This window comes from Pristiophorus japonicus, chromosome 18 (genome assembly GCF_044704955.1).
Source record: "Pristiophorus japonicus isolate sPriJap1 chromosome 18, sPriJap1.hap1, whole genome shotgun sequence".
NCBI classification, from domain to species: domain Eukaryota; kingdom Metazoa; phylum Chordata; class Chondrichthyes; family Pristiophoridae; genus Pristiophorus; species Pristiophorus japonicus.
In genome coordinates, this window is record NC_091994.1 from 78,697,293 (window position 1) to 78,722,442 (window position 25,150).

At 47.0% G+C, this 25,150-nt stretch overlaps 1 protein-coding gene across 2 annotated transcripts in view; it reads left to right on the forward strand.

Moving 5' to 3' along the window:
- Positions 1 to 17,741, forward strand: part of LOC139229258 (uncharacterized) — a 74,763-nt gene extending 57,022 nt beyond the window's left edge. Inside the window, exons 3-7 of one of the 2 annotated variants that reach the window (XR_011587698.1) lie at positions 4,730 to 4,875; positions 7,597 to 7,704; positions 8,678 to 8,781; positions 15,247 to 15,338; positions 17,349 to 17,431. Coding sequence is in view for 1 of the 2 variants with exons in the window: in XM_070860918.1 (XP_070717019.1) it covers positions 4,730 to 4,875; positions 7,597 to 7,704; positions 8,678 to 8,781; positions 17,349 to 17,521 (531 nt within the window). In the remaining variant the exon portion in view is untranslated. Of the gene's footprint in view, positions 1 to 4,729; positions 4,876 to 7,596; positions 7,705 to 8,677; positions 8,782 to 15,246; positions 15,339 to 17,348 lie in introns of both variants that reach the window. The other variant, XM_070860918.1, reaches the window with a different exon arrangement.
- Positions 17,742 to 25,150: the final 7,409 nt, after the last annotated feature.

Sequence of the window (25,150 nt, forward strand, 5' to 3'; positions counted from 1 at the left end):
CCCGAGAAACCAGCAAGCAAGTTGTTTGAGGAGTTGAGCACACTGGTGAGAGACCACCTGAAGCCAGCGAGCAGCCTACACATGGCCAGACACAGGTTCTACAACGACAGACGCTGTGTGGGCCAAAGCATACCCGACTTCGTGGCGGAACTTCGGAGACTGGCTAGTTCATGTGAGTTCCCCAATGAACTAAGGAGAGAAGTACTGAGATACTTTTTTTATTGAAGGAATAGGCCACGCAGGCATATTCCGAAAGCTTATAGAGACTAAGAACTTGACTCTAGAGGCAGCAGCACTGGTCGCACAGACATTCTTGGCAGGCGAAGAATAAACGAGGCTGATCTATACTTCGGGTACGATAACCAACGAGACATCGGAACAAGGGGTTCACATTGTGAAACAAACCGCTACCCCCACACACAGACAAAGGCAGGAGAGCAGGCCTTCAACAGCAGACAGTGGCGTCAGAAGCCATCAAAATCAAGGGCCACATGAACGGCCGATCACACCTCATCAACCCACAATGCGAGCAATCAACACAGATTGAGAAAAGCTCAAGGGAGATCAGCCAGACGCAGCTCATCCTTCGGAAACAATGGAAACGGTCTGTGTTAGAGATGTGGTGAAGGCACTCAACCAGGGTATGTCGATTTCAGCATGCCATTTGCAGAAACTGCAACTACACAGGGCATCTGGTTCGCATGCACGGAAAACAACAGCTCGGCTGGTATACGAATCGGAAGGGTCGGAAAGCGGACCAGAAGACGGTTGGAACAGTGCACGGGACGCCGAGGTACAGCGGGTTAACACGATCAATGTCCACTGTTCTTACAACAAGATGCCTCCAATTATGATGAGGGTTCTACTCAACGGGATACCCGTCAACATGGAACTGGACACGGGGGCCTGTCAATCCCTCATGAGCGTTCAACAATTTGAACAACCGTGGCCGCACAAAAGCAACAGACCAAAACTCACAAAGATCGACACCAAACTAAGGACCTATACTAAAGAAATCGTCCCAGTCCTTGGCAGCGCCATGCTCTCGGTCACACACAAAGGGATGGTGAACCAACTTTCCCTGTGGATTGTCCCCGGGGATCTCCCAGCCCTGTTGGAGAGAAGCTGGCTAGCAGAACTTAATTGGAAATGGGATGATGTTCACGCCATGTCGTCAGAGCAACGGACCTCCTGCTCAACATTTCTAAGCCGTTTTGCACATCTCTTTCAGCCAGGTGTGGGCACCTTCAAAGGGGTTAAAGTCAGAATCTACATCACACAGAATGCTAGACTGGTCCATCACAAGGCTAGAGCTGTGCCTTATATGATGAGGGAAAAGATTGAAAACGAACTGGACCGGCTTCTGCGGGAAGGCATAATTTCTCCCATGGAATTCAGCGACTGGGCAAGCTCCATCGTCCCCGTCATGAAGCCTGATGGATCCATGCAAATCTGTGGGGATTACAAGTCTACCATAAACAGAGACTCCCTACAGGACCAATACCCGCTGCCCAGAGCAGAGGACCTATTTGCCACATTGGCTGGAGGAAAACTTTTCTCAAAACTTGACCTCACATCTGCGTATATGATGCAAGAACTGACTGAAGAGTCTAAGCTACTCACCACCATCAACACACATCAAGGCCTTTTTGTGTACAATTGATGCCCATTCGGCATCAGGTCGGCAGCTGCTATATTCTAGCGCAACATGGAAAGTCTGCTCAAGTCCATCCCGGGGACAGTTGTGTTTCAAGATGACATACTCATCACGGACAGGGACACCGACTCTCATCTCCGCAATCTTGAGGAAGTACTAAGTCGACTGGATCGGGTAGGCCTAAGAGTTAAGAAATCCAAGTGTCTGTTTCTCACGCCTGATGTTGAATTTTTGGGCAGAAGGATTGCCGCTGATGGAATCCGCCCAACCGAATCCAAAACCGAAGCGATTCGCCTGGCACCCAGGCCCCGGAATGTCTCAGAACTGCGCGCCTTTCTCGGGCTACTCAATTATTTTGGGAACTTTATGCAGAACTTGAGCACGCTGCTGGAGCCTCTCCACGTGCTACTCAGAAAGGTGTGCGATTGGTTTTGGGGGGACACCCAAGAACGCGCCTTCAATAAGGCACGCAACCTTCTATGTTCCAAGAGTGTTTTAGCATTTTTTGACCCAGGTAAAAAGTTAGTCCTTACGTGTGATGCGTCAGCGTACGGGGTCGGGTGCGTTTTACAGCACGTCAACGATACAGGTAAATTACAGCCCGTTGCTTATGCCTCCAGGTCACTTTCGCGGGCGGAACGCAGATATGGTATGGTGGCGCTCGCGTATGTGTATGGTGTCAAAAGATTTCGGGGCCGAGTTTGCGTTAGAAACCGACCACAAACCCATCACGCCCCTACTATCCGAGTGCAAGACAATCAACGCCAACGCTTCGGCACACATTCAGCGGTGGGCACTCATGCTGGCGGCTTACGACTACACGATAAGGCACAGACCAGGCACAGACAACTGTGCCGACGCGCTTAGCAGGCTACCCTTGGCGACCACAGAAGGGTCCAACGAACAGAACTGTGAGATGGTCATGGCAATCAACGCCTTTGAATCCACAGGTTCGCCCATGACGACTCGCCAAATCAGAGCCTGGACGACCAGCGACCCCACGTTATCTCTAGTTAAAAGTTGCGTTTTAACCGGTGACTGGGCAGAGGCTCGCGATGCCTGCCCCGAGGAGGTCAAACCCTTCCATAGGCGCATGCATGAACTCTCACTACAGGCAAACTGCCTGATGTAGGGCAGCTGAGTAGTTATGCCCTTACGAGGCAGGGAGGCATTTGTCCAGCAGCTCCATCGCGAGCACCCGGGGATCGTCCTTAGGAAGGCCATAGCCAGATCTCATGTCTAGTGGCCTGGCATTGACGCGGACTTGGAGCCCTGCGTCCGTCGGTGCACCATTTGTGCCCAACTCAGTAATGCCCCCAGGGAGGCCCCCCTAAGCCCCTGGCTCTGGCCCACCAAACCGTGGTCGCGGGTGCATGTAGTCTATGCGGGTCCGTTCATGGGCAAAATGTTCCTCGTAGTCATTGATGCATTTTCAAAATGGATCGAGTGCACCATTTTAAACTTGAGCACCACCTCCACCACTGTGGAGAGCCTTAGAACCATGTTTGCAACGCACGGCATTCCTGTCATATTAGTCAGTGATAATGGTCCGTGCTTAACCAGCGCAGAATTTCATGATTTTATAGTTGACCACGGTATAAATCATGTTAAGATGGCACCTTTCAAGCCGGCCTCCAATGGCCAGGCGGAGCGAGCAGTGCAGATCATTAAACAAGGCATGCTCAAAATCCAAGGTCCCACGCTGCAGAGCCGCCTGTCGCGACTGCTGCTGGCATACAGATCTCGTCCGCATTCATTGACTGAGGTTCCCCCCGCGCAACTATTGATGAAATGAACCTTAAAGACCAGGCTCTCGTTAATCCTCCCAGACATCCATGAAATTGTTGAGGCTAAGCATCAAAAGCTAACTGAGTACCATGACCAAAATTCGAGGGGGAGGTGGAATGAGATAGGGGACAAAGTGTTTGTGCTAAACTATGGCCGGGGTCCCAAATGGCTTGCAGGGACAGTAACAGACAAAGAGGGGAACAGGCTACTGGTTGTACAAATGGACAATGGCCAAACCTGCCAGAGGCATGTAGACCAAGTAAAAAGTAGATTCACTGATAACACTGAAGAACCAGAGGCAGACAATGTGAAACTTACACCACACCTGGTGGACAGACAGGTGGAACAACCTGAGGAAAGGACAGTCTCAACAGACAGCCCAGGCGAGATACCAGCAATCACACCGAACGAAACAGACAGCCCAGGCGAGATACCAGCAATCACACCGAACCAAACACAGGCACCAGGCAAACAACTGAAGCACAACTAAGACGCTCCACGTGAGAGCGCAGACCACCTGAGAGACTGAATCTATAAAGGCAATAAGACCTTGGGGGAGGGTGATGTCATGTATCTCACATTACTGTATATAACTGTATCTTACCATGCTATACATGACTGTAACTGGATATGACCTGTAACAATAAGCATACCTTACCACCAGGGGTGCACTTGCAGAAAACACTCCATACCTGTCCCACTGAGGTATATAAAGGGAGGGCTCAGGCAAGTGCAGCACTGGAGAGCTGTGAATTAAAGGTGCAGGTCCTGAGTGACCTTGACTTCAGCATGTGTCTCGTGTAAGTCAGTACATTAGAGTCAGGACTTAACACCTCCCTAAACTTCTCTGCCTCTCTTTCCTCCTTTAAGACTGTGATATATTCTTTACACATCAATAAAGCACACACGCGTACAAGATGGCTCTACAGGAACTTGTCATGTGACTTGTCACATGACCCTTTTATTGTATTTACGTCCGCAGTTGCATTACCACAGTAGTCACTAGGTGGAGCAGTAGTCCACTAGGGGGAGCTCTATATTACAAAGACGCTCCTTAAAACCTATGTCTTGGACCAAGCTTTTGATCATCTGCCCTAATGTTTCTTTCTTTAGTTCAGGTTCATTTTTTTAAAATTACGCCCTGTAAAGCACCTTGGGACATTTTACTGTGTTAAAAGCGCTATATCAAAGCTGTTGTATGGTTCAGCTACACACTAGATTGTGCTTTTAAGTGTTGAGCCTTTGGGGAGCTCTGTGACCTCTTCCATTTTCTTCCTTCTTCAGCTACTGGCTTTTCTTCAGGACTGGAGTGTTGAACGGCAGGAATTGGCAAGGGGAGAGCTGTCTGACAAAATCCAGCAGGAACTGACACCCCAGGATATCCAGGATCTCAGGGTCATGTTTGATGCCATTGACTCCAGTGGCACAGGGTGAGTGTGAAAGGAACCCGTCAATACACCACAGGATTCACTGAAAAAGCAAATCACTGCCAGTCTGAAACAAAAACAGAAAATGCTGGAAATACGCAGCAGGCCAGTCAGCATCTGTGAAGAGAGAAGGTTAACGTTTTGGGAAGTGTAGGGTGTTTGTTTTTCATTCTACTCGGATTCTTAGACCTTGGAACTTATAGTGGGAAAGGACAACACGTGACACAACATTTTAGGCTTAACCCAGTGTCTGTTTTATTACGCAACAAAAACCAACTAAAAACTACAGGACTGGACTGCCAAGGGAAATTGACTTAAGACATACAATCACCATTCCTGGCTATAGCTATTGTAGGTTCGTGGTTCTTCTTCTGGCCGTTAACTGCAGCTTCTTGCAGTTTTTTTTCCTTCCGTGCCTGCTTGCTGTTTCTTTTTGTGTATCTCCTCCTGCTTCTGCTTTCTTCCTGTGTTCTCTCTCTTGTTGCCTGTCGGTGTCCGTATATTTATATCCAGGTTTTGAATAGGTTTCCAACTGTGATGAAATTTGATTATTGATCTGTTTAACTGTTTGGTGATGAGATTGAATTGCTTCTGATTTGCATGCGGAGTTGACAATGCAAAAGATATTTCCATATGCTGAAATGATGTTAGCCCCAAAATTTGCACCTTGTGGAGGGTCCTTTGTTGTTACAGACTTGATGTCTGCAAATGGCTGTTTCCCCACCCTAGTCAATCGAGTTCGGGACTTTGCATAACATTCCATTGTTGTTATACATGAAGTCAGGTTTTTTTGGTTCTTGACCACCTGCTTAATTCCAAATGTCCAATTTAATTCCAAAGCTTGTATCAATCAATTTTTAATTCATGGTCTGGTTTTTTTCTCAAGATTAGTAACCTTACAGAAGAATTCCTCTTCGGGTTTTGTGGGTTTTTTAAAAGTATACCACAGGGCTTGGTGTCAGAATCGGCTGGGCATCTTGCTATATTTATAATGGAACAAATACAACAGAGTAGTGTCTATTATAAGAAACAGAAGCTTGGGGTGATATGGTAACACTGTGCATGCGAACGTTTAGTGTGATGGAGTGAATAGACTGAAGCTGTGATCCTGTTCACTTCCTGGTTTCAGCTGCATTGAGTACAGAGGTGCTATGTGAGGAGAGGGGTTGGGGAAGAGGAGGAATCAGAGGGAAATGCTCCACAACAGAGCAAACCCAGGGGCAACCCCTTAACTGGGCCAATATCCTGTTACCTACATGAGCAGCCAGTGAGAATGGCTGTGTACCTGGACTGTGAGCAGCACTGGTGTCAAGCCAGGAGGATGAAGAAGGGACAAAATGTGCAGAGCAACATGTGGAACAACACACCAGTCAGAAAATTCAACCAAAATGAATCTGAAATTTATTCTCTCTTGATTCCTCCTTTTTCCCAACCCCCCTCCTCACATAGCACCTCCGTACTCAATGCAGCTGAAACCAGGAAGTGAACAGGATCACAGCTTCAGTCTATTCACTCCATCACACTAAACGTTCGCATGCACAGTGTTACCATATCACCCCAAGCTTCTGTTTCTTATAATAGACACTACTCGGTTGTATTTGTTCCATGTTGAGGCCAAGGGTCAAGGGGGCAATAATACCGGGGTAACTAGCAGGAATTGTATTAAACAGGTAAGCTGTATCCCAAGTGTTCCTTTAACAGCACTACAGTCCTCTCATCCTCTGGCAGTGGTCATTTCTGCAAATCATGGGGCCTTCCTGTTTGTATCCTAATTCGCACCAAATCCCGCTCACCCATCACCCCTGTGCTCACTGACCTACATTGGCTGCCAGTTGAGCAACGGATCAATTTAAAATTACCATCCTTGTTTTCAAATCCCTCCACGGCCTCGTCCCTCCCTTTCTCTGTAACCTCTTCCAGCCCTACAACCCCTGAGATCCCTGCGCTCCTCCCATACTGGCCTTTTGCACATTCCCAATTTTAATCACTCCACCATTGGCGGCCGTGCCTTCAGCTGCCAAGGCTCTAAGCTCTGGAATTCCCTCCCTAAGCCTCTCTGCCTCTCTACCTCTCTCTGCTCTTCTAAGACGGTCCTTGTTATATATGCAGACTATAGATATACTCTCTGTGTAGTGACTGTATAGTTACATAAGATGGAGACTTGTTACCTGATGTACCATCAATAAAGTTTACACTGTGTATATACTATGCTGGCACCACTAGAGGGTGTAACTGGTGGAGACTGGGTTTTTCCTGCCCCTGTGGCAGAGGCTGTCCACCAGAGGGCACTGCGGTGGGAGACCTGAGGGTCACCTGCATAGGTGTGCAGGGCCCAATATAAAAGGCTGCCGACCATGCTTGTGCCTCACTCTGGAGTTACAAATAAAGGACCAAGGTCACTACAGTTTGAGTACAACATATTGCCCCGTGGAGTCATTCATAAGTGCATTACAGACATAACAGTCCTTAAAACCCAACTCATCTGCCCTAATATCTCCTTATGTGGCTCAGTGTCAAAATTTATTTGATAACCCTCCTGCCAAGTGCCTTAGGACGGCTTACTACGTTAAAGGTGATATATAAATGCAAGTTGTTGTTTTTGCTAATGCAGAACAAGTTTTGATAAATCTAATCAAGCAGCACACTTTGACCAAGTACAATCAGCAACTCATGGGATTTAATTTATTTAACATAAGTAAATGCTTCACGCGTGTTTTTACTCAGGTATCTCAATCCAAATAAGGTTTATGCAGCCCTGCGGACCCTGGGATTTATTGTCAACCATGAGGCACTGAGGAAAACGCTGAGGAATTTGGGGCATTCGAAAGAAGAGTAAGTGTGGTTATAATGGCCATAGTTCGCTGTGACAATCAACACTTCCACCCCAACATGGTTACATGTAATGGCTCACCAACATCATCATCGTTTGTCAGCACTCTTCATAATCGCACAATCCCTTCAATCCTGTCTGGTTGAACCCTTTTCCCCTTTACCCTACCTGTTCCTGAAAGTGTTGCCTCTGCTGGGGGAAGGTTCAATGGGAATCAACAGGCACCCTCGCCCACAAATCTGTTCTTCATGTGAGATCCCAGACAGTGACTTGGCTGTAGAGATAATTATTGGCAAGTCCAATCTGGTCCTTCCATGATGTCCAACGCAAGTGGACGTTCCAGCAGATGTCATTCTGTACCACTCAAGGATCGGAAATCTAGCTGATTTTTTTTCCCCCTTCATAACCTGGAGGTACTGGGGCCAGCTTTAGTGCCCCACCATCACTTTGAGTTGTATGAGCACAGGCCAGGTGGCAAACCTGGGACCTTTCTGGCCTGCCCGTTCCAGTACCCTGTCACATGGCACGCACTTACAGAGAAAACAGGGAAGCCCAGAGCTTTCATTTTCCTTGTGTATGATGAATAAACATAAGAAAATCAGAATTCAGAGCAGGAGTAGGCTATTCAGCCCCTCGAGCTTGCTCCGCCATCCAATGAGATCATGGCTGATTTTCTACCTCAACTCCACTTTCCTGCACCGTCCCCATATCCCTTGATTCCCTTAATATTCAAAAATCTATCGCTCTCTGTCTTAAATATACTCAACGACTGAGCCTCCACAGCCCTCTGGGGTAGAGAATTCCAAAGATCCACCACCCTCTGAGTGAAGAAATTTCTCCTCATCTCACTTGCCTTTGTCTTGCCTTAAATTACAATTTTTTTAGTTTCATTTTTTGGGTGAAATTTTGTGGTGGAACTGAGGCTGATGGCAAATGGAAAACTTCCCCACTTTCTGAATCTTGTGTTTTCCACAGGAATGTGAGCTTCTCTGATTTCCTTCAGATTGTAATGGCGCATCAGGGAGATGCGAGAGACACCTACGAGGAGATTAAACAGGGATTCAGTCTCTTTGACTGTGGTAAGTAATTTTAGGTGCACTTTCATAATCGAGGCAACCTGCTCGTGGGTGTAACAAGGTATTGCAGAATGACGGGAGGACACGAGTCTGTATTGTTACCCAGTCTCAGCAAGTCCATGGTAGAGGAATGTCCCTTTCTCAAAGTAAAGGTGGTGAGGGTGCAGGTATTGCAGACCAAGCCGTCTTCCTATGTCCCCAATTGGCCAATTACAGACAACACAGACAGATGCCTCAGAATAAATCACACACTCTTATCATAAAGTATGGCTTGGGGTGGAAGGCCGAGGATGAGATCTAAAAAGGGAGAATAAAATAATAAAAAGTTGCGTAGGAGGCTATTCCCTCAAAACTTTGCTCAAGCTTTGCCAAATCTCTCTACTTTCTCCTCAGTTGCTCAGGCACAACATTTGTGGCCAAGGGAACACAAGACCTAGAATCATAGAACTTTACAGCACAGAAAGAGGCCTCTCATCCCATCCTTCATACGCCAGATCTCTGAAAGTTATCCACTTGGTCCCATATACTTGCCATAGAGGGAGTGCAGCGAAGGTTCACCAGACTGATTCCTGGGGTGGCAGGACTGTCGTTTGAGGAGAGATTGAGTCAACTAGAGTTTAGAAGAATGAGAGGGGATCTCATTGAAACGTATAAAATTCTGACTGGATTGGATAGACTGGATGTAGGGAGAATGTTTCCCCTGGCTGGGAAGTCTAGAACAAGGGGTCACGGTCTCAGGATATGGGGTAGGAAATTTAGGATCGAGATGAGGAGAAATGTTTTCATTCAGAGGGTGGTGAACCTGTGGAATTCTCTACCACAGAAGGCTGTGGAGGCCAAGTCACTGAATATATTTAAGAGCGAGATAGATAGATTTCTAGACACAAAAGGTATCAAGGGGTATGGAGAAAAAACAGGAATATGGTGTTGAGATAGAGGATCAACCATGATCATATTGAATGGCGATGCAGACTCGAAGGGCCGAATGGCCTACTACTCTCCTATTTTCTATGTTTCTATTTCCCTGCCCTTTTCCCATACACTTTCATTTATTTTCTTTTACAAATATTTATCCAAGTCCCTTTCAAAAATGCTGCTACCACCATTATTTCTAACAGTGCATGCCCTAACAAACCCTCTGCTTAAGAATAAATTCTTCTAACCTATCCCTTTGACCGTAAATTTATGGAGGCGGAGTGCAATCTGTTCTCCCGCCCCCCTGAACTAGAGTTTAGAAGAATGAGAGGGGATCTCATTGAAACGTATAAAATTCTGACTGGGTTGGATAGACTGGATGCGGGGAGGATGTTTCTTCTGGCTGGGAAAGTGGAGTTGAGGTAGAAGATCAGCCATGATCTCAGTGAATGGCGGAGCAGGCTCGAGGGGTTGAATGGCCTACTCCTGCTCTGATTTCTGATTTTCTTATGTTCATTCATCATAGACAAGGGCAATGGAAGCTCTGGGCTTCCCTGTTTTCTCCGTAAGTGTGTGCCATGTGACAGGGTACTGGAACGGGCAGGCCAGAAAGGTCCCAGGTTTGCCACCTGGCCTGTGCTCATACAACACAAAGTGATGGTGGGGCACTATAGAAACATAGAAACATAGAAAATAGGTGCAGGAGTAGGCCATTCAGCCCTTCTAGCCTGCACCGCCATTCAATGAGTTCATGGCTGAACATGAAACTTCAGTACCCCCTTCCTGCTTTCTCGCCATAACCCTTGATCCCCCGAGTAGTAAGGACTTCATCTAACTCCCTTTTGAATATATTTAGTGAATTGGCCTCAACTACTTTCTGTGGTAGAGAATTCCACAGGTTCACCACTCTCTGGGTGAAGAAGTTTCTCCTCATCTCGGTCCTAAATGGCTTACCCCTTATCCTCAGACTGTGACCCCTGGTTCTGGACTTCCCCAACATTGGGAACATTCTTTCTGCATCTAACCTGTCTAAACCCGTCAGAATTTTAAACGTTTCTATGAGATCCCCTCTCATTCTTCTGAACTCCAGTGAATACAAGCCCAGTTGATCCAATCTTTCTTGATAGGTCAGTCCCGCCATCCCGGGAATCAGTCTGGTGAACCTTCGCTGCACTCCCTCAATAGCAAGAATGTCCTTCCTCAAGTTAGGAGACCAAAACTGTACACAATACTCCAGGTGTGGCCTCACCAAGGCCCTGTACAACTGTAGCAACACCTCCCTGCCCCTGTATTCAAATCCCCTCGCTATGAAGGCCAACATGCCATTTGCTTTCTTAACCGCCTGCTGTACCTGCATGCCAACCTTCAATGACTGATGTACCATGACACCCAGGTCTCGTTGCACCTTCCCTTTTCCTAATCTGTCACCATTCAGATAATAGTCTGTCTCTCTGTTTTTACCACCAAAGTGGATAACCTCACATTTATCCACATTATACTTCATCTGCCATGCATTTGCCCACTCACCTAACCTATCCAAGTCACTCTGCAGCCTAATAGCATCCTCCTCGCAGCTCACACTGCCACCCAACTTAGTATCATCTGCAAATTTGGAGATACTGCATTTAATCCCCTCGTCTAAATCATTAATGTACAATGTAAACAGCTGGGGCCCCAGCACAGAACCTTGCGGCACTCCACTAGTCACTGCCTGCCATTCTGAAAAGTACCCGTTTACTCCTACTCTTTGCTTCCTGTCTGACAACCAGTTCTCAATCCACATCAGCACACTACCCCCAATCCCATGTGCTTTAACTTTGCACATTAATCTCTTGTGTGGGACCTTGACCCCAGTACCTCCGGGTTATGAAGGGGGTAAAAAAATCAGCTAGATTTCCGATCCATGAGTGGTACATAATGACATCTGCTGGAATGTCCACTTGCGTTGGACTTTTTCTTTGTACTTACCGCAAGGTTCCCTGATGTGGTTGGAAGTGCCATTTTCAGGATTTTAAAATGTTTTCAAAGTCCCAGAGGAAATGTGTCATAATGGGGGCATGCCATAGACTCAAAGCCAGGCTGAGGGGCTGAATATGAGTCGGACCGGGACTTCGCCACTATCAATCAGCGCCGGAATGGTGGTGACGTCACAGCGCGTGTGCCATGTGACAAGTGGACATTCCAGCAGATGTCATTATGTACCACTCATGGATCGGAAATCTAGCTGATTTTTTTACCCCCTTCATAACCCGGAGGTACTGGGGCCAGCTATAGTGACCCAGCATCACTTTGTGTTGTATGAGCACAGGCCAGGTGGCAAACCTGGGACCTTTCTGGCCTGCCCGTTCCAGTACCCTGTCACATGTCTTCAGCCACTGGCCACCAGGGAGGGTTTCGGCCAGGCCAGCAGCCTGGCACCCAAACCCGGGGTCACTATTTTGCCGGCCGATCGGGAAGTCGGCCGACAACAATTATTACATGGCGGCCGCAGCAGTGGGCCCTCCCCTTGAAGAGCCGCCGTGCTGCTGAACCGCACATAGTCTTCAGAGGGTGCAATGACAGAGAAACCTGTCGGGGGCACTGCGTGGCGGGGGATCAATTTCTGCAGCTGAATATTGGTTGGAAGATTTTTAAGGTGAGGGAAAGCGGAGGTGCACATTCTGATGACGTGCTTTCGGCGGTCATCATAATCGGGTGGTATCGGGTCCAGGCCAAAAAATCCCCGACCTCAATTTGAGTCGGGTTGGCCAGTTGACCCCAAAGCGGTGGCCACGAGATTCCTATGCATGTCCGTTGCTAACAGACAGTAATGGGTCTTTCCTAGACCCTGAATTTCAGCCCCATGCTCTCTGGTCCCCCACTCCAACCTTCCTCCTCCAATGTGCAAGGAGTTCAGAGTTCTGTGAGAACCACTCCAGAAAAGGGGTTGAGAACATGGTGAGAAGGCAGATAGGTTGGGCTGAGAAAAGCGGCAGGCTTGCTAGGTCTAATGGCTTTTTGCTGTCCCTAAAAATCCTTATGTCCTTATGAACGAGACTCGGTGAGATTTTTCCTTCCCATGTGATAAGGTTGTTGTCCTTATGGGCCAGTCCACAATGCAATATGTGTGCACACTAGGTCCGTGCAGCAGAGCTGGTCTCCAGTCGTCTTAGTTAATCCTTGCCACTGGATCAAGACCAAGCTCTGTCAAGGCCGTGTGGTGGCTGGTGTGCAACGGCCACCGCACGTTAAAAAAATCCACGCACAGGCATCGTCCACCCTACAACATTTAATTCGGGACCTGGAATATTAGGCCCTTCATTGAAACACCTGTGAACATGTTGGCGTAGATGCAAGTCATCCTTGATACGAGGGACTGCCTATGATGATGAAAGGGTCAGAGTTCAGGGGAGCGGGAGAACAAATTGCACTCTCCCTACCTGGTCGTGCATGTTGGTGCTCCAATGCAATGTGCATCCCCAGGATTGGCTCCAATCTTTAATTTAAATCAAATGAAATGACAATAAGACCTTCTTCCATTTTTTAACGTGACATACGGCGATGCATTTGTGGTTAGGCCACTCTAGAGTTTAAACATGGTTCCTACATTGTCCATGAAAATCCTTCTGTTGTTCTCTTGAAGCAGTCACTCACACTGTGTCTCAGTTCTATGCCCTCAACTTTACATGCAAGCTTACACAGCAAGAGCCAACAGATCATGTGTGCGTCACTGAAGCCAGAAGTCAAATTCACAACCAGCCTGAGCTATAGCTGGGAAATTCTTGACTTTTGCCAGGAGGTTGGGACATGCTTCCTTTCTAGCCACCCAATCCTCTGTGCACATTCTCTCAACTGGTTGCCTGCTGCTATTGTGCTTTATTCCATTTTACAATGAAATACAATGCAAATCAGGTGTTGATGAAGCAACATGTGAAATTTCCGATTACTTGCATCACATATACCGTGTGCTAAGCTGTCCCATTTCACAAGGGCATTAAGGTTCTCACCGTCATTTCTAACCTCTCCCTTTCTCCAGGTTTTGTTGCCACCCTTTTCAAGACTGCCCCATTCCTTAAAAAGCCCATTCCCGGCCCCTTTAACCCTTCAAATCACTGCATTCTCTCTCTGTTACTTGACCTTTCTCTGCAAGGGTCTTGCATGAATGGGCCATTTCTTGTATATGCAGACTATGGATGTACTCTCTGTGCAGTCACTGTGTGGTTGCACAAGATGGAGACTTGTTTACCTGATGTACTATCAATAAGGTTTACACAAGGCATATATACATGCTGGTACCACTAGAGGGTGCAACTGGTGGAAACCGGGGGTTTCCTGCCCTGGTGGCAGGGCCCAGTATAAAAGGCTGCACACAATGCTTGTGCCTCACTCTGGAGTTTGGAATAAAGGACCAAGGTCACTACAGTTTGAGTACAACACATTGCCTCATGGAGTCATTCATAAGTACATCACAGACATAATAGCATTAATATTCAATTATGTGTTCACCTCAACAACAACAGCAACTTGTATTTATATAGCATCTTTAATGTAGTGAAACATCCCAAGGTGCCTCACAGAAGTATTATGCAATAAAAAATTATGACACCACGCCGCATAAGTAGAAATTAGCGCAGGTGACCAAAAGCTTGGTCAAAGTGGTGGGTTTTAGAGCATCTTGAAGGAGGAAAGAGAGGTAGAGAAGCAGAGAGGTTTTGGCAGCGAGTTCCAGAGCTTGGGGCCTAGGCAATCTCAACACCATTTCATGTTTAAGTCCCTCCAGATGAGGCAGCATCTGGTAACTTGTGTTTCCAACATGCCACATCACCGACACAGCCCCGCTCAATGTTTGTTCAGCCCTAAGCTGAGCTGTGTATTTCTCATTTAGTCGGTCGTGAAGAATATCTTCCAAAACATTACTTACCTACATCTCTACCTCACCCCTTCTGCTGCCAAAACAATCATCCAGGCAGCATCAGCACAAAGATTGATTTTTCTAATGTTGTCCTTGCCAGTCTCTTTGCCTCTAGCCTTCACAAGCATTGTTTAATATGAAATTCATCACCCTATCTCCACCAGCTCCCTGTGCCCCAGGAAGTCAATATCAAAAACCTTAGTCTTCATTTTCAGACCTCACTTGGGTAATCTTCTCCAGCTAAACATCTTTCCTAAATTACATCAGTGACTACACTCCAAAAGTACTTTATTGGCTGCGGAGCGCTCTAGGATGTCCTGAGGCCATGAAACGCGATATATAAATGCAAGTCTTTCTTTCTCATAAACTCGGTTCTTCTGACTCTGGATTATTGTTTGTGCTTCCACTCCCTCCAGTGTACCATTGGAAGCCCTTCTCCTTTGGAAATCTCTCCCAGATTCCATGTCGTCTTGCTGCATCTCTCTGCCATCAAATCCTCCTAAAAACCTTTCTTATCAAAGAGAAAGAAATGTCAACATTTGGGTGAAACACTTCATCTGAACTGTCATTGTCTTTTAACTGCTGACTATTTCTAGAGTTGCATTTCTAGAGTTTTCTGTTGTATTTCCTTTGCTGATGAAAAGCTTATTTTCCATTTATAGGCTGACACTCCAGTGCATGTGCTGAGGGAGCCCTGCACTGTCAGAGGTGCCGTCTTTCGGATGAAACCGAGGAATACCATCTGCCCTCTCAGGTAGACGTAAAAGATCCCATGGCACTATTTCAAAGAAGAGCAGGGGAGTTATCCCCGGTGTCCTGGACAATATTTATCCCTCAATCAACATTAAAAATACAGATTATCTGGTCCTGCTGTTTGTGGGAGCTTGCTGTGCACAAATTGGCTGCCGCGTTTCCCACATTACAACAGTGACTCCAAAAGTACTTCATTGGCTGTAAAGCGCTTTGAGATGTCCGGTGGTCATGAAAGGCGCTATATTAATGCAAGTCTTTCTTTCTCTTCCAATGTACTTTTAGTTTCTCTCCTCCCAAATCAAAAGTCCCTTAACGTTCTGCTCTTTGTCTACCTCTCCTCTGTAAATAGTTAATGTGTAATGTTCAATAGAAGTTTGCTCTGCCCTGCAGCTCTTTATATATTTGGATCAGTGGTTTGGTATTACCGGTTCTCACATTGCCCATAAGGTGAGGTAACAGCTAGCAACCCGTTGGCTCCAGAATGACTGTTTATAAAAAGAAAAAAGCTGCAGTCAATTACCTAAAGATTATAATTTAATCTTTCATATTTAACCGTCACTAGATACCTTTCAGAAGATTGCTCATTTGCTGAACTAAATTCAGGTATGTATTTCCCAGCTGCTCTCATCTCCTAAAGCTGCTGACTCATATGGCCATTTCACACCGAGTGGTCTTTTTCCAATCCCTCGCCCAAGCTGCAAACCTCGGTGTGTGAGCCCAGACTGCGAGATCACAGCCCACTCCATTTCTGTACCGTTTCCCACATTACAACAGTGACTACACTCCAAAAGTACTTCATTGGCTGAAAAGCACTTTGAGACATCCAGTGGTCGTGAAAGGCGCTATATAAATGCAAGTCTTTCTTTTTCTTTCTTTATTGAGGAAAACAGACCAGGAATGCTTCCTGAAGGCTTTGGGCAAATACTAATAAGTAGGTCAACTGATTTGGTGCAATGTGAAATCCCACAAATCTCGACACTTGATGTCCATGGTGTGATTTGCTGCCAAGTACCTCAATTTTGCATAAAAAGTCCTGTGGCAGTTTCCGAGTGGGTCTAGAGCAACAAATTATCTGCGACAACAAATCACATGCTCTGTCATTGGAACAAGGCTGCAATTGTAAAAGAACAATGAGAAAAACACAAACCAAAAAGAATAAAAGATTTATCAGCTTTTTCTTTATTCGTTCTGGGATGTGGGCGTCGCTGGCAAGGCCAGCATTTATTGCCCGTCCCTAATTGCCCCTTGAGAAGGTGGTGGTGAGCCGCCTTCTTGAACCGCTGCAGTCCGTGTGGTGAAGGTGCTCCCACAGTGCAGTCAGGGAGGGAGTTCCAGGATTTAGACCCAGCGACAATGAAAGAACGGCGATATATTTCCAAGTCAAGATGGCGTGTAACTTGTCGGGAAAATTGAAGGTGATGGTGTTCCCATGTGCCTGCAGCCCTTGTCCTTCTAAGTGGGTTTGGGAGGTGCTGCTGAAGAAGCCTTGGTGAGTTGCTGCAGTGAATCTTGTAGATGGTATACACTGCAGCCACGGTGCACCGGTAGTGGAGGAAGTGAATGTTTAAAGTGGTGGATGGAGTGCCAATCAAGCAGGCTGCTTTGTCCTGGAGGGTGTCGAGCTTCAAGTGTTCTTGGAGCTGCACTCATCCAGGCAAGTGGAGAGTATTCTATCACACTCCTGACTTGTGCCTTGTAGATGGTGGTAAGGCTTTGGGGAGTCAGGAGGTGAGACACTCACTGCAGAATACCCAGCCTCTGACCCGCTCTTGTTGCCACAGTGTTTATGTGGCTGGTCCCGTTAAGTTTCTGGTCAATGGTGACCCCCAGTATGTTGATGGTGGGGGATTCGGCGATGGTAATGCTGCTGAATGTCAAGGGGAGGTGGTTAGACTCTCGCTTGTTGGAGATGGTCATTGCCTGGCACTTGTGTGGCGCGAATGTTACTTGCCTCTTATCAGCCTAAGCCTGAATGTCGTCCATGTAAGTGTGTAAATGTGATTACTTGCAGATGGTGATGGGAAGATAACCTTTGACAATCTCAAAGACGCCTGCAAGTCTACTGGTGTCTACTTCTCACACCAAGATTTACGGGAGATGATCAAAGGAGTGGACACTAATGGAGATGGGGCAGTGGACATGGAAGAGTTCATTGATCTCATGCTACAGACAAACTTGTTTTGATTGACCAACAACCTCAGAACATTCTCAGTCTGCTACCAGCTTCATTTCTGTCCATATTTTAACCATTTCTCTCTGTACCCAGTCAAACCTACCTCTTCATTCTTAATCCACGTGTAGATAGATCAGAAAGAGCATCATTTTATTTAGGGAACAGATCTTAAACTGCAATCTGTTTCTAGTTGACATTTTAAAATGTTAATAAAAGTAATTCCCCTTTTCATCCAAGATGTCCCTTCCTCGATGAAAAAAACTGCAATGTCCATATTCGTTGTATTTTCTAAAATACTGGAACATGCACCAAATAAAGTGTCAGAAATCTTCGATTAACGGGGAGATATGCTTATAGGCTCCACTGGAAAATAGATTATGGGGGTGAATTTCCTTGGGGCTTCTCCCGTTCTACTGTCATAACTTTGGTCAGAAGCTCTGTTTACGTGCTTAAACGGGTTTCTGCCAAACCTCCGCTGAAGTTACAATGACAGAACAGCTGACACCCTAAGGAAATTCCGGAATATGTCTCTTTAACATTTATATTTCCACTTCAAGCTTTCAGCTAGAAATGCTACCCGCCACACACACACACACACACACACCTTCCAAAAGAATATTAGGTCTCAGTTTAAGTTACAAGCCAATGTAACTACTTTATTTTAACGTCATAAGCTTATAATCAGAGCTCTTTCTGTGTCGGCAACTTTTTTGGCGTTTGTGCTAGGTTTTGCCGGTCATCTAGCTTGGCATCTAGGAGGTAACTAGTTTTTGACTTTTTGTCCCCTGGTGTTTGAACTCTTGTCCATAGTGAATAAGTTCCTTGGATCAACGTTCCCAATTCCCTTCAGTTTCAGGGAGCGCTCGCTAACTTTTGAAAGCTGCAAGAATTAGCAGCAGGCGCTAATAATTCTCAGCTTTTTCTAAATCAAACGCTCCACTTCCTTCCTGGACGCAGGTGGGGCGATATCGGTGCGGCGCTGCACAATATCCCGTGCAACTCTGCTGCGATCCAAGGCTCCTTCTCTCCCTTAAAGAGAAGGGCCATCGCTGCAGGCTCTGCTTTGAGACTAGTGAGCTGGCAGCCGCGATCCAGCCCGATCAGCCCATGCACCGGCCAAAGAGAAATGGGAAACATTGAAATAATGCATTGCAACAATTTTAAAACTTTAACCTCCCCTTTAACTTGCGCCCCCAAAGCGCCCGGCCATGGGAACAACGCCCTCATCAGCTGTCGGTGTTCTCGCCTGGCAATAATGCAGTGGGCGGAACCGAAGTTCGGGTCCAGGGCGCTACTGGGCGATGCGCACGGCGATGATGTCACGATCTCCGGGAGCAGGAGATCGTGACGCAATGTGTTACCGCCGCCACAAACCTCTCGGCCAAGTTAGCGGAAGTCATTCATTTCGCCGCGCCCGGTCGGTAAGTTGTTAGCGCCCCATTATCGCCCCCCGGAGGCGATAACGGGAAATGCTAAGGAAGCCAATTTTAACTGTGCTGATCAAGAAGAAATGGATTTGAGTGAGTTAGAAGTCGACATATGGGAAAAAGAGAAACTTACATCACACGTGCCAAATGTACGGCAGTGGGAAACAGAGGAAGAATCAAAAAGGAAAAGGTTAAAGGATTATACCACCACATAATCAATGTATTTTGATTCTTGAGGTTGAGATTCTTGTATTTTCCTGTGCTGGGGGTATTGTTGCTTTGGGCTTTAAATACAAGTTATACGTACACCATTGAGAAGCTGATTTGAACATTCACATTACCACTGTGGCATCAGTGCCAACCCATTCTGCTTCACACCGACGCTGCAGTTCCAGGCCATATCTGGAGTTTGCATCCAACCTGACACCAGAGCTGGAGTGAGATTCCTTGCAAGGAGGAATCTCATTCTGTTTCATGTTGGAGTCAATTCATTTCTTAACCACTGATTTATACGTCAAAGTTTAGCAGCATAACGAAGACCGCCTATTTTCACCTCTGTAACATCGCCCATCTCTGCACTTGCCTCAGCTCATCCGCTGCTGAAGCCCTCATATGGATTGTTACCTCTAAACTTGACTATTCCAACACACTCCTGGCTGGCCTCCCACATTCTACCCTGGTGATCCAAATCTCGGCTGCCCATGTCCTAACTCGCACAAAGTCCCAATCGCCCATCACCCCTGTGCTCGCTTTCGGTTAAGCAATACCTCGATTTCAAAATTCTTATCCGTGTTTTCAAATCCCTCCATCGCCTTGCCCTCCTTATCTGTGTAATCTCCTTCAGCCCCAAAACCCCCCGAGATGTCTGCACTCCTCTAATTCTGCCCTCTCCCGTGTTTTCACTGTCCCCTCCGATCTTCCCCTCTCTGACCCCGAAAGATCAGTCCTCAGCAAAGGCTTCAGCTTCATCCCCTTACGCCCCCACCTCAATGAATTTCAAGCTCGGCATGACGCCGAGCTCTTTTTCCACCACCTTCGCCTCCGTGCCCACTTCTTCGGCCAGGAGTCTTCCCCCTGCACAGCTGACCCTTTCTCACATTTTCAGAATTTTCGTTATACCTCGACCCCTCCCTCTTGCCTCTTACCCTCTCTAGACCTTTTCATTGGTAACTGCCGATGGGACATCGGCCGTCTCAATTTCTCTGCTCCTCTCACTCACTCCAACCTACCTCCCTCTGAACTTTCAGCACTCCGCTCGCTCAGATCCATCCCCAACTTTGTTATCAAACCTGCTGACAAGGATAGCGCTGTGGTTGTTTGGCAAACCGACCTCTACCTTGCAGAGGCTAATCGGTAACTCACTGACACCTCCTCCTACCTCCCCCTGGACCATGACCCCACCACTGAACATCAAGTCATCATTTCCCAGACCATCACTGACCTCATCTCCTCTGGAGATCTTCCCTCCACAGCCACCAACCTCATAGTTCCCCAACCCCACACAGCCCACTTCTACCTCCTTCCCGAGATCCACAAACAGGACTGCCCCGGTAAACACATCGTTTCAGCCTGTTCTTGCCCCACAGAACTGATTTCTTCCCATCGTGACTCTATTTTTTCTCTCCTTGTCCAGTTTCTTCCCATCTATATCCGCCACTCCTCCAACACCCTCCATCAGGTTAACAGTTTCCCGGCCCCAACTGTCTCCTTTTCACCATGGATGTCCAATCCCTCTACACTTCCATCCCCCACCAGATGGCCTGAGGGCGCTCCGCTTCTTCCTCGAGCAGAGGCCCAACCAGTCCCCATCCACCACCCTCCTTCGCCTGGTTGAACTTGTTCTCACATTGAACAACTTCTCCTTCAACTCCATCACTTCTTCCAAATTAAAGGTGTTGCTATGGGAACCCGCATGGGTCCTAGCTATGCCTGCCTTTTCGAGGGATATGTGGAACATTCTTTGTTCCAGTCCTATTCGGGTCCCCTCCCTCACCTCTTTTTCCAGTACATTGATGACTATTGGTGCCGTTTCCTGCTCTTGCCTTGAACTTGAAAATTTCATTCACTTTGCATCCAATTTCCACCCTTCCCTCACCTTCACATGGTCCACCTCCGACTCTTCCCTTCCCTTCCTCGACTTCTCCGTTTCCATCTCTGGGGATAGGCTTTCGACCAGTATTCACTATAAGCTCACTGACTCCCACAGCTACCTGGACTACACTTCCTCCCACCCCGCTTCCTGTAAGGACTCCATTCTCCCAGTTTCTCCGTCTCCGTCGCATCTGCTCTGACGATGCCACCTTCCATACTAGCGTCTCTTATATTTCTTCCTTTTCCCTCAAAAGAGGATTCCCCTCCGCCGTGGTTAACATGGCCCTCGACCGTGTCCGTTCTATTTCCTGCACTTCTGCTCTCACCCCTTCCCCTCCCTCTCAGACCCATGACAGGGTTCCCCTTCTCATCACCTTTCACCCCACCAGCCTCCACGTTCAACGGATCATCCTCCGCCATTTCTGCCACCTCCAGCACGATCCCACCACCAATCACATTTTCCCCTCCCCTCCCCTCTCAACATTCCGAAGGGACCGCACCCTCCGCGACACCTTGGTCCATTCTGTAGTCACCCTCAGCACCCCTTCCTCTTCCCACGGCACCTTCCCGTGCAAGCGCAGGAGGTGCAACACCTGCCCTTTTACCTCTTCCCTTCCCACTGTCCAGGGTCCCAAACACTCCTTCCAGGTGAAACAGCGATTTACTTGTACTTCTTTCAATTTAGTATACTGTATTCACGAAGGAAGACACAAATAACCTTCCGAATGTACTAGGGGACAGTAGGTCTAGTGAGAAGGAGGAACTGAAGGATATTCTCATTAGGCGGGAAATTGTGTTGGGGAAATTGATGGGATTGAAGGCCGATAAATCCCCGGGGCCTGATAGTCTGCATCCCAGAGTACTTAAGGAAGTGGCCCTAGAAATAGTGGATGCATTGGTGAAAATTTTCTATTGACTCTGGATCAGTCCCTATGAACTGGAGGGTAGATAATGTAACACCACTTTTTTAAAAAGGAGGGAGAGAGAAAACGAGTAATTATAGACCGGTTAGCCTGACATCAGTAGTGGGGAAAATGTTGGAATCAATCGTTAAGGATGAAATAGCAGCACATTTGGAAAGCAGTGACAGGATCGGACCGAGTCAGCATGGATTTATGAAAGGGAAATCGTGCTTGACGACTCTTCTGGAATTTTTTGAGGATGTAACTAGCAGAGTAGACAAGGGAGAACCAGTGGATGTGGTGTATTTGGACTTTCAAAAGGCTTTTGACAAGGTCCCGCACAAGAGATTGGTGTGCAAAATCAAAGCGCATGGTATTGGGGGTAATGTACTGACGTGGATAGAGAACTGGTTGGCAGACAGGAAGCAGAGAGTCGGGATAAACGGGTCCTTTTCAGAATGGCAGGCAGTGATTAGTGGAATGCCGCAGGGCTCAGTGCTGTGACCCCAGCTCTTTACAATATACATTAACGATTTAGATGAAGGAATTGAGTGCAATATCTCCAAGTTTGCGGATGACACTAAACTGGGTGGCGGTGTGAGCTGTGAGGAGGACGCTAAGAGGCTGCAGAGTGACTTGGACAGGTTAGGTGAGTGGGCAAATGCATGGCAGATGCAGTATAATGTGGATAAATGTGAGGTTATCCATTTTGGTGGCAAAAACACGAAGGCAGAATATTATCTGGATGGCGGCAGATTAGGAAAAGGGGAGTTGCAACGAGACCTGGGTGTCATGGTTCATCAGTCATTGAAAGTGGGCATGCAGGTACAGTAGGCGGTGAAGAAGGCAAATGGTATGTTGGCCTTCATAGCTAGGGGATTTGAGTATAGGAGCAGGGAGGTCTTACTGCAGTTGTACAGGGCCTTGGTGAGGCCCCACCTGGAATATTGTGTACAGTTTTGGTCTCCTAATCTGAGGAAGAACATTCTTGCTATTGAGGGAGTGCAGCGAAGTTTCACCAGACTGATTCCAGGGATGGTTGGACTGTCATATGAGAAGAGACTGGATCAATTGGGCCTTTATTCACTGGAGTTTAGAAGGATGAGAGGGGATCTCATAGAAACGTATAAGATTCTGACGGGACTGGACAGGTTAGATGTGGGAAGAATGTTCCCGATGTTGGGGAAGTCCAGAACCAGGGGACATAGTCTTAGGATAAGGGGTAGGCCATTTAGAACTGAGATGAGGAGAAACTTCTTCACTCAGAGAGTTGTTATCCTATGGAATTACCTGCTGCAGAGAGTTGTTGATGCCAGATCATTGGATATATTCAAGAGGGAGTTAGATATGGCCCTTACGGCTAAGGGGATCAAGGGGTATGGAGAGAAAGCAGGAAAGGGGTACTGAGGGAATGATGAGCGATGATCTTACTGAATGGCGGTGCAGGCTCGAAGGGCCGAATGGCCTACTCCTGCACCTATTTTCTATGTTTCTATGTTACTATGTTTCGCTGCTCACGATGTAGTCTCCTCTACATTGGGGAGACCAAGCGCAGACTGGGTGACTGCTTTGCAGAACACCTCTGTTCAGTCCGCAAGTGTGACCCCGCGCTTCCTATCACTTTAATTCTCTACTCCACTCCCACTCTGACCTCTCCGTCCTCGGCCTCCTACACTGTTCCAATGAAGTTCAATGTAAGTTCGAGGAACAGCACCTCATCTTTTGTTTCGGCACTTTACAGCCTTCTGGACTCAAAATCGCGTTCAACAATTTCAGAGCGTAAACGCTGCCAATCTTTGGCTCCCTTTTCCCTCCCCCACCCCAACCCCCCTTCCCCCCCCTCAAAGCCTGTTTCTTTCTTTTTTTCTCCTTGTCTCTAATGGCAGTTGGTCATTATCCCACCATTCACACCCTATCTTGACTAATGTTTTTCTAACTCCTGGCATTACCATTTGAATTTGGGCCATCACCCCTTTTGTCTCTCTAATCTCTCCTGTCTTCCACCCTATCACTGACCTTCCCTTTTGTTCTTCCTTCCCCTTCCCCTTTCAGTGCTTGTTAAGAATCCGTTCTTTCTGAACACTCTCCAGTTGTGACGAAGGGTCATCGACCCGAAACATTAACTCTGCTTCCTCTCCACAGATGCTGCCTGACCTGCTGAGATTTTCAGCATTTTCTGTTTTTATTCCAGATTTCAGCATCTGCAATATTTTGCTTTTGTATTAGTGTTAACTTTTATATACTTGGAGACATATCCAAGTTACAATTGTTGACTCAGCTCCCTATTCACAGTAATTAGCACCTATTCAAGGCAAACTTATACAGCTGACTGACAGTTAACTGACACTGACAGGCAGTTTCTTTTAACTGCAGTTTTTAAAGGCCTAAGTTAAATTCAAAATTTTCAACTAAATGCCACTTTTTACAGCTAATAATCACCCAGTACTTACCAGACACTCCCACTCTTCCTGCATTCCCAACTGCAGCACTCCATTTAAAAGCATTCCGTTTAGGATCACTCTGTGGAACACTCTGCCATGACACATGAAAACACCCTGAGAACTAGCGCTGAACTGCTTCTGTGTGCGAGTATGCTGGCTCCATATGGCATGTTTCATGGTATGTTGAAGCACTGAACCAGCTCGCCACATTTCAGGATCGAAAGAGGAGGCAGTTGATGAAACTGCAGAACGTGCAAATATCTGGGTCTATGCTGCCGTCAGGGATTGGGTTATTTATGTTCATGAGTACCACTGGTGGGAAAAGGCCTACAATCCTACAATCAATATAACTACACAGATTATGGGGTGATTATCACATTGCTGTTTGTGGGACCTTGCTGAGCACAAGTTGGCTGCCGCGTTTCAGGCACAGGTTGTGGTCCCCATATTCTCCAACCCAAAGAGAAAGCATTGCAGCTCCTGAGAAGATAAACCGGAGAAGGGTTTGGTTACAAGGAAGTCGGGAAGAAGGTGCAAGCAGCAATGACATTCTCTTTTTTCTCATGTTAAAAAGAAAGACTTTCACGACCACTGGATGTTTCAAAGCGCTTTCATCATCACAGGCGGTCCCTCGAACGAGGATGACTTGCTTCCACAAGAGTTCGCAGATGTTTCAATGAAGGACCCGATGTTCCAGTCCTGAACTCCAGTTGAGGGGGTGGAAGATGCCTGTGCGTGGATTTTTTTAATGTGTGGTGACCGTTGCACACCAGCCAACA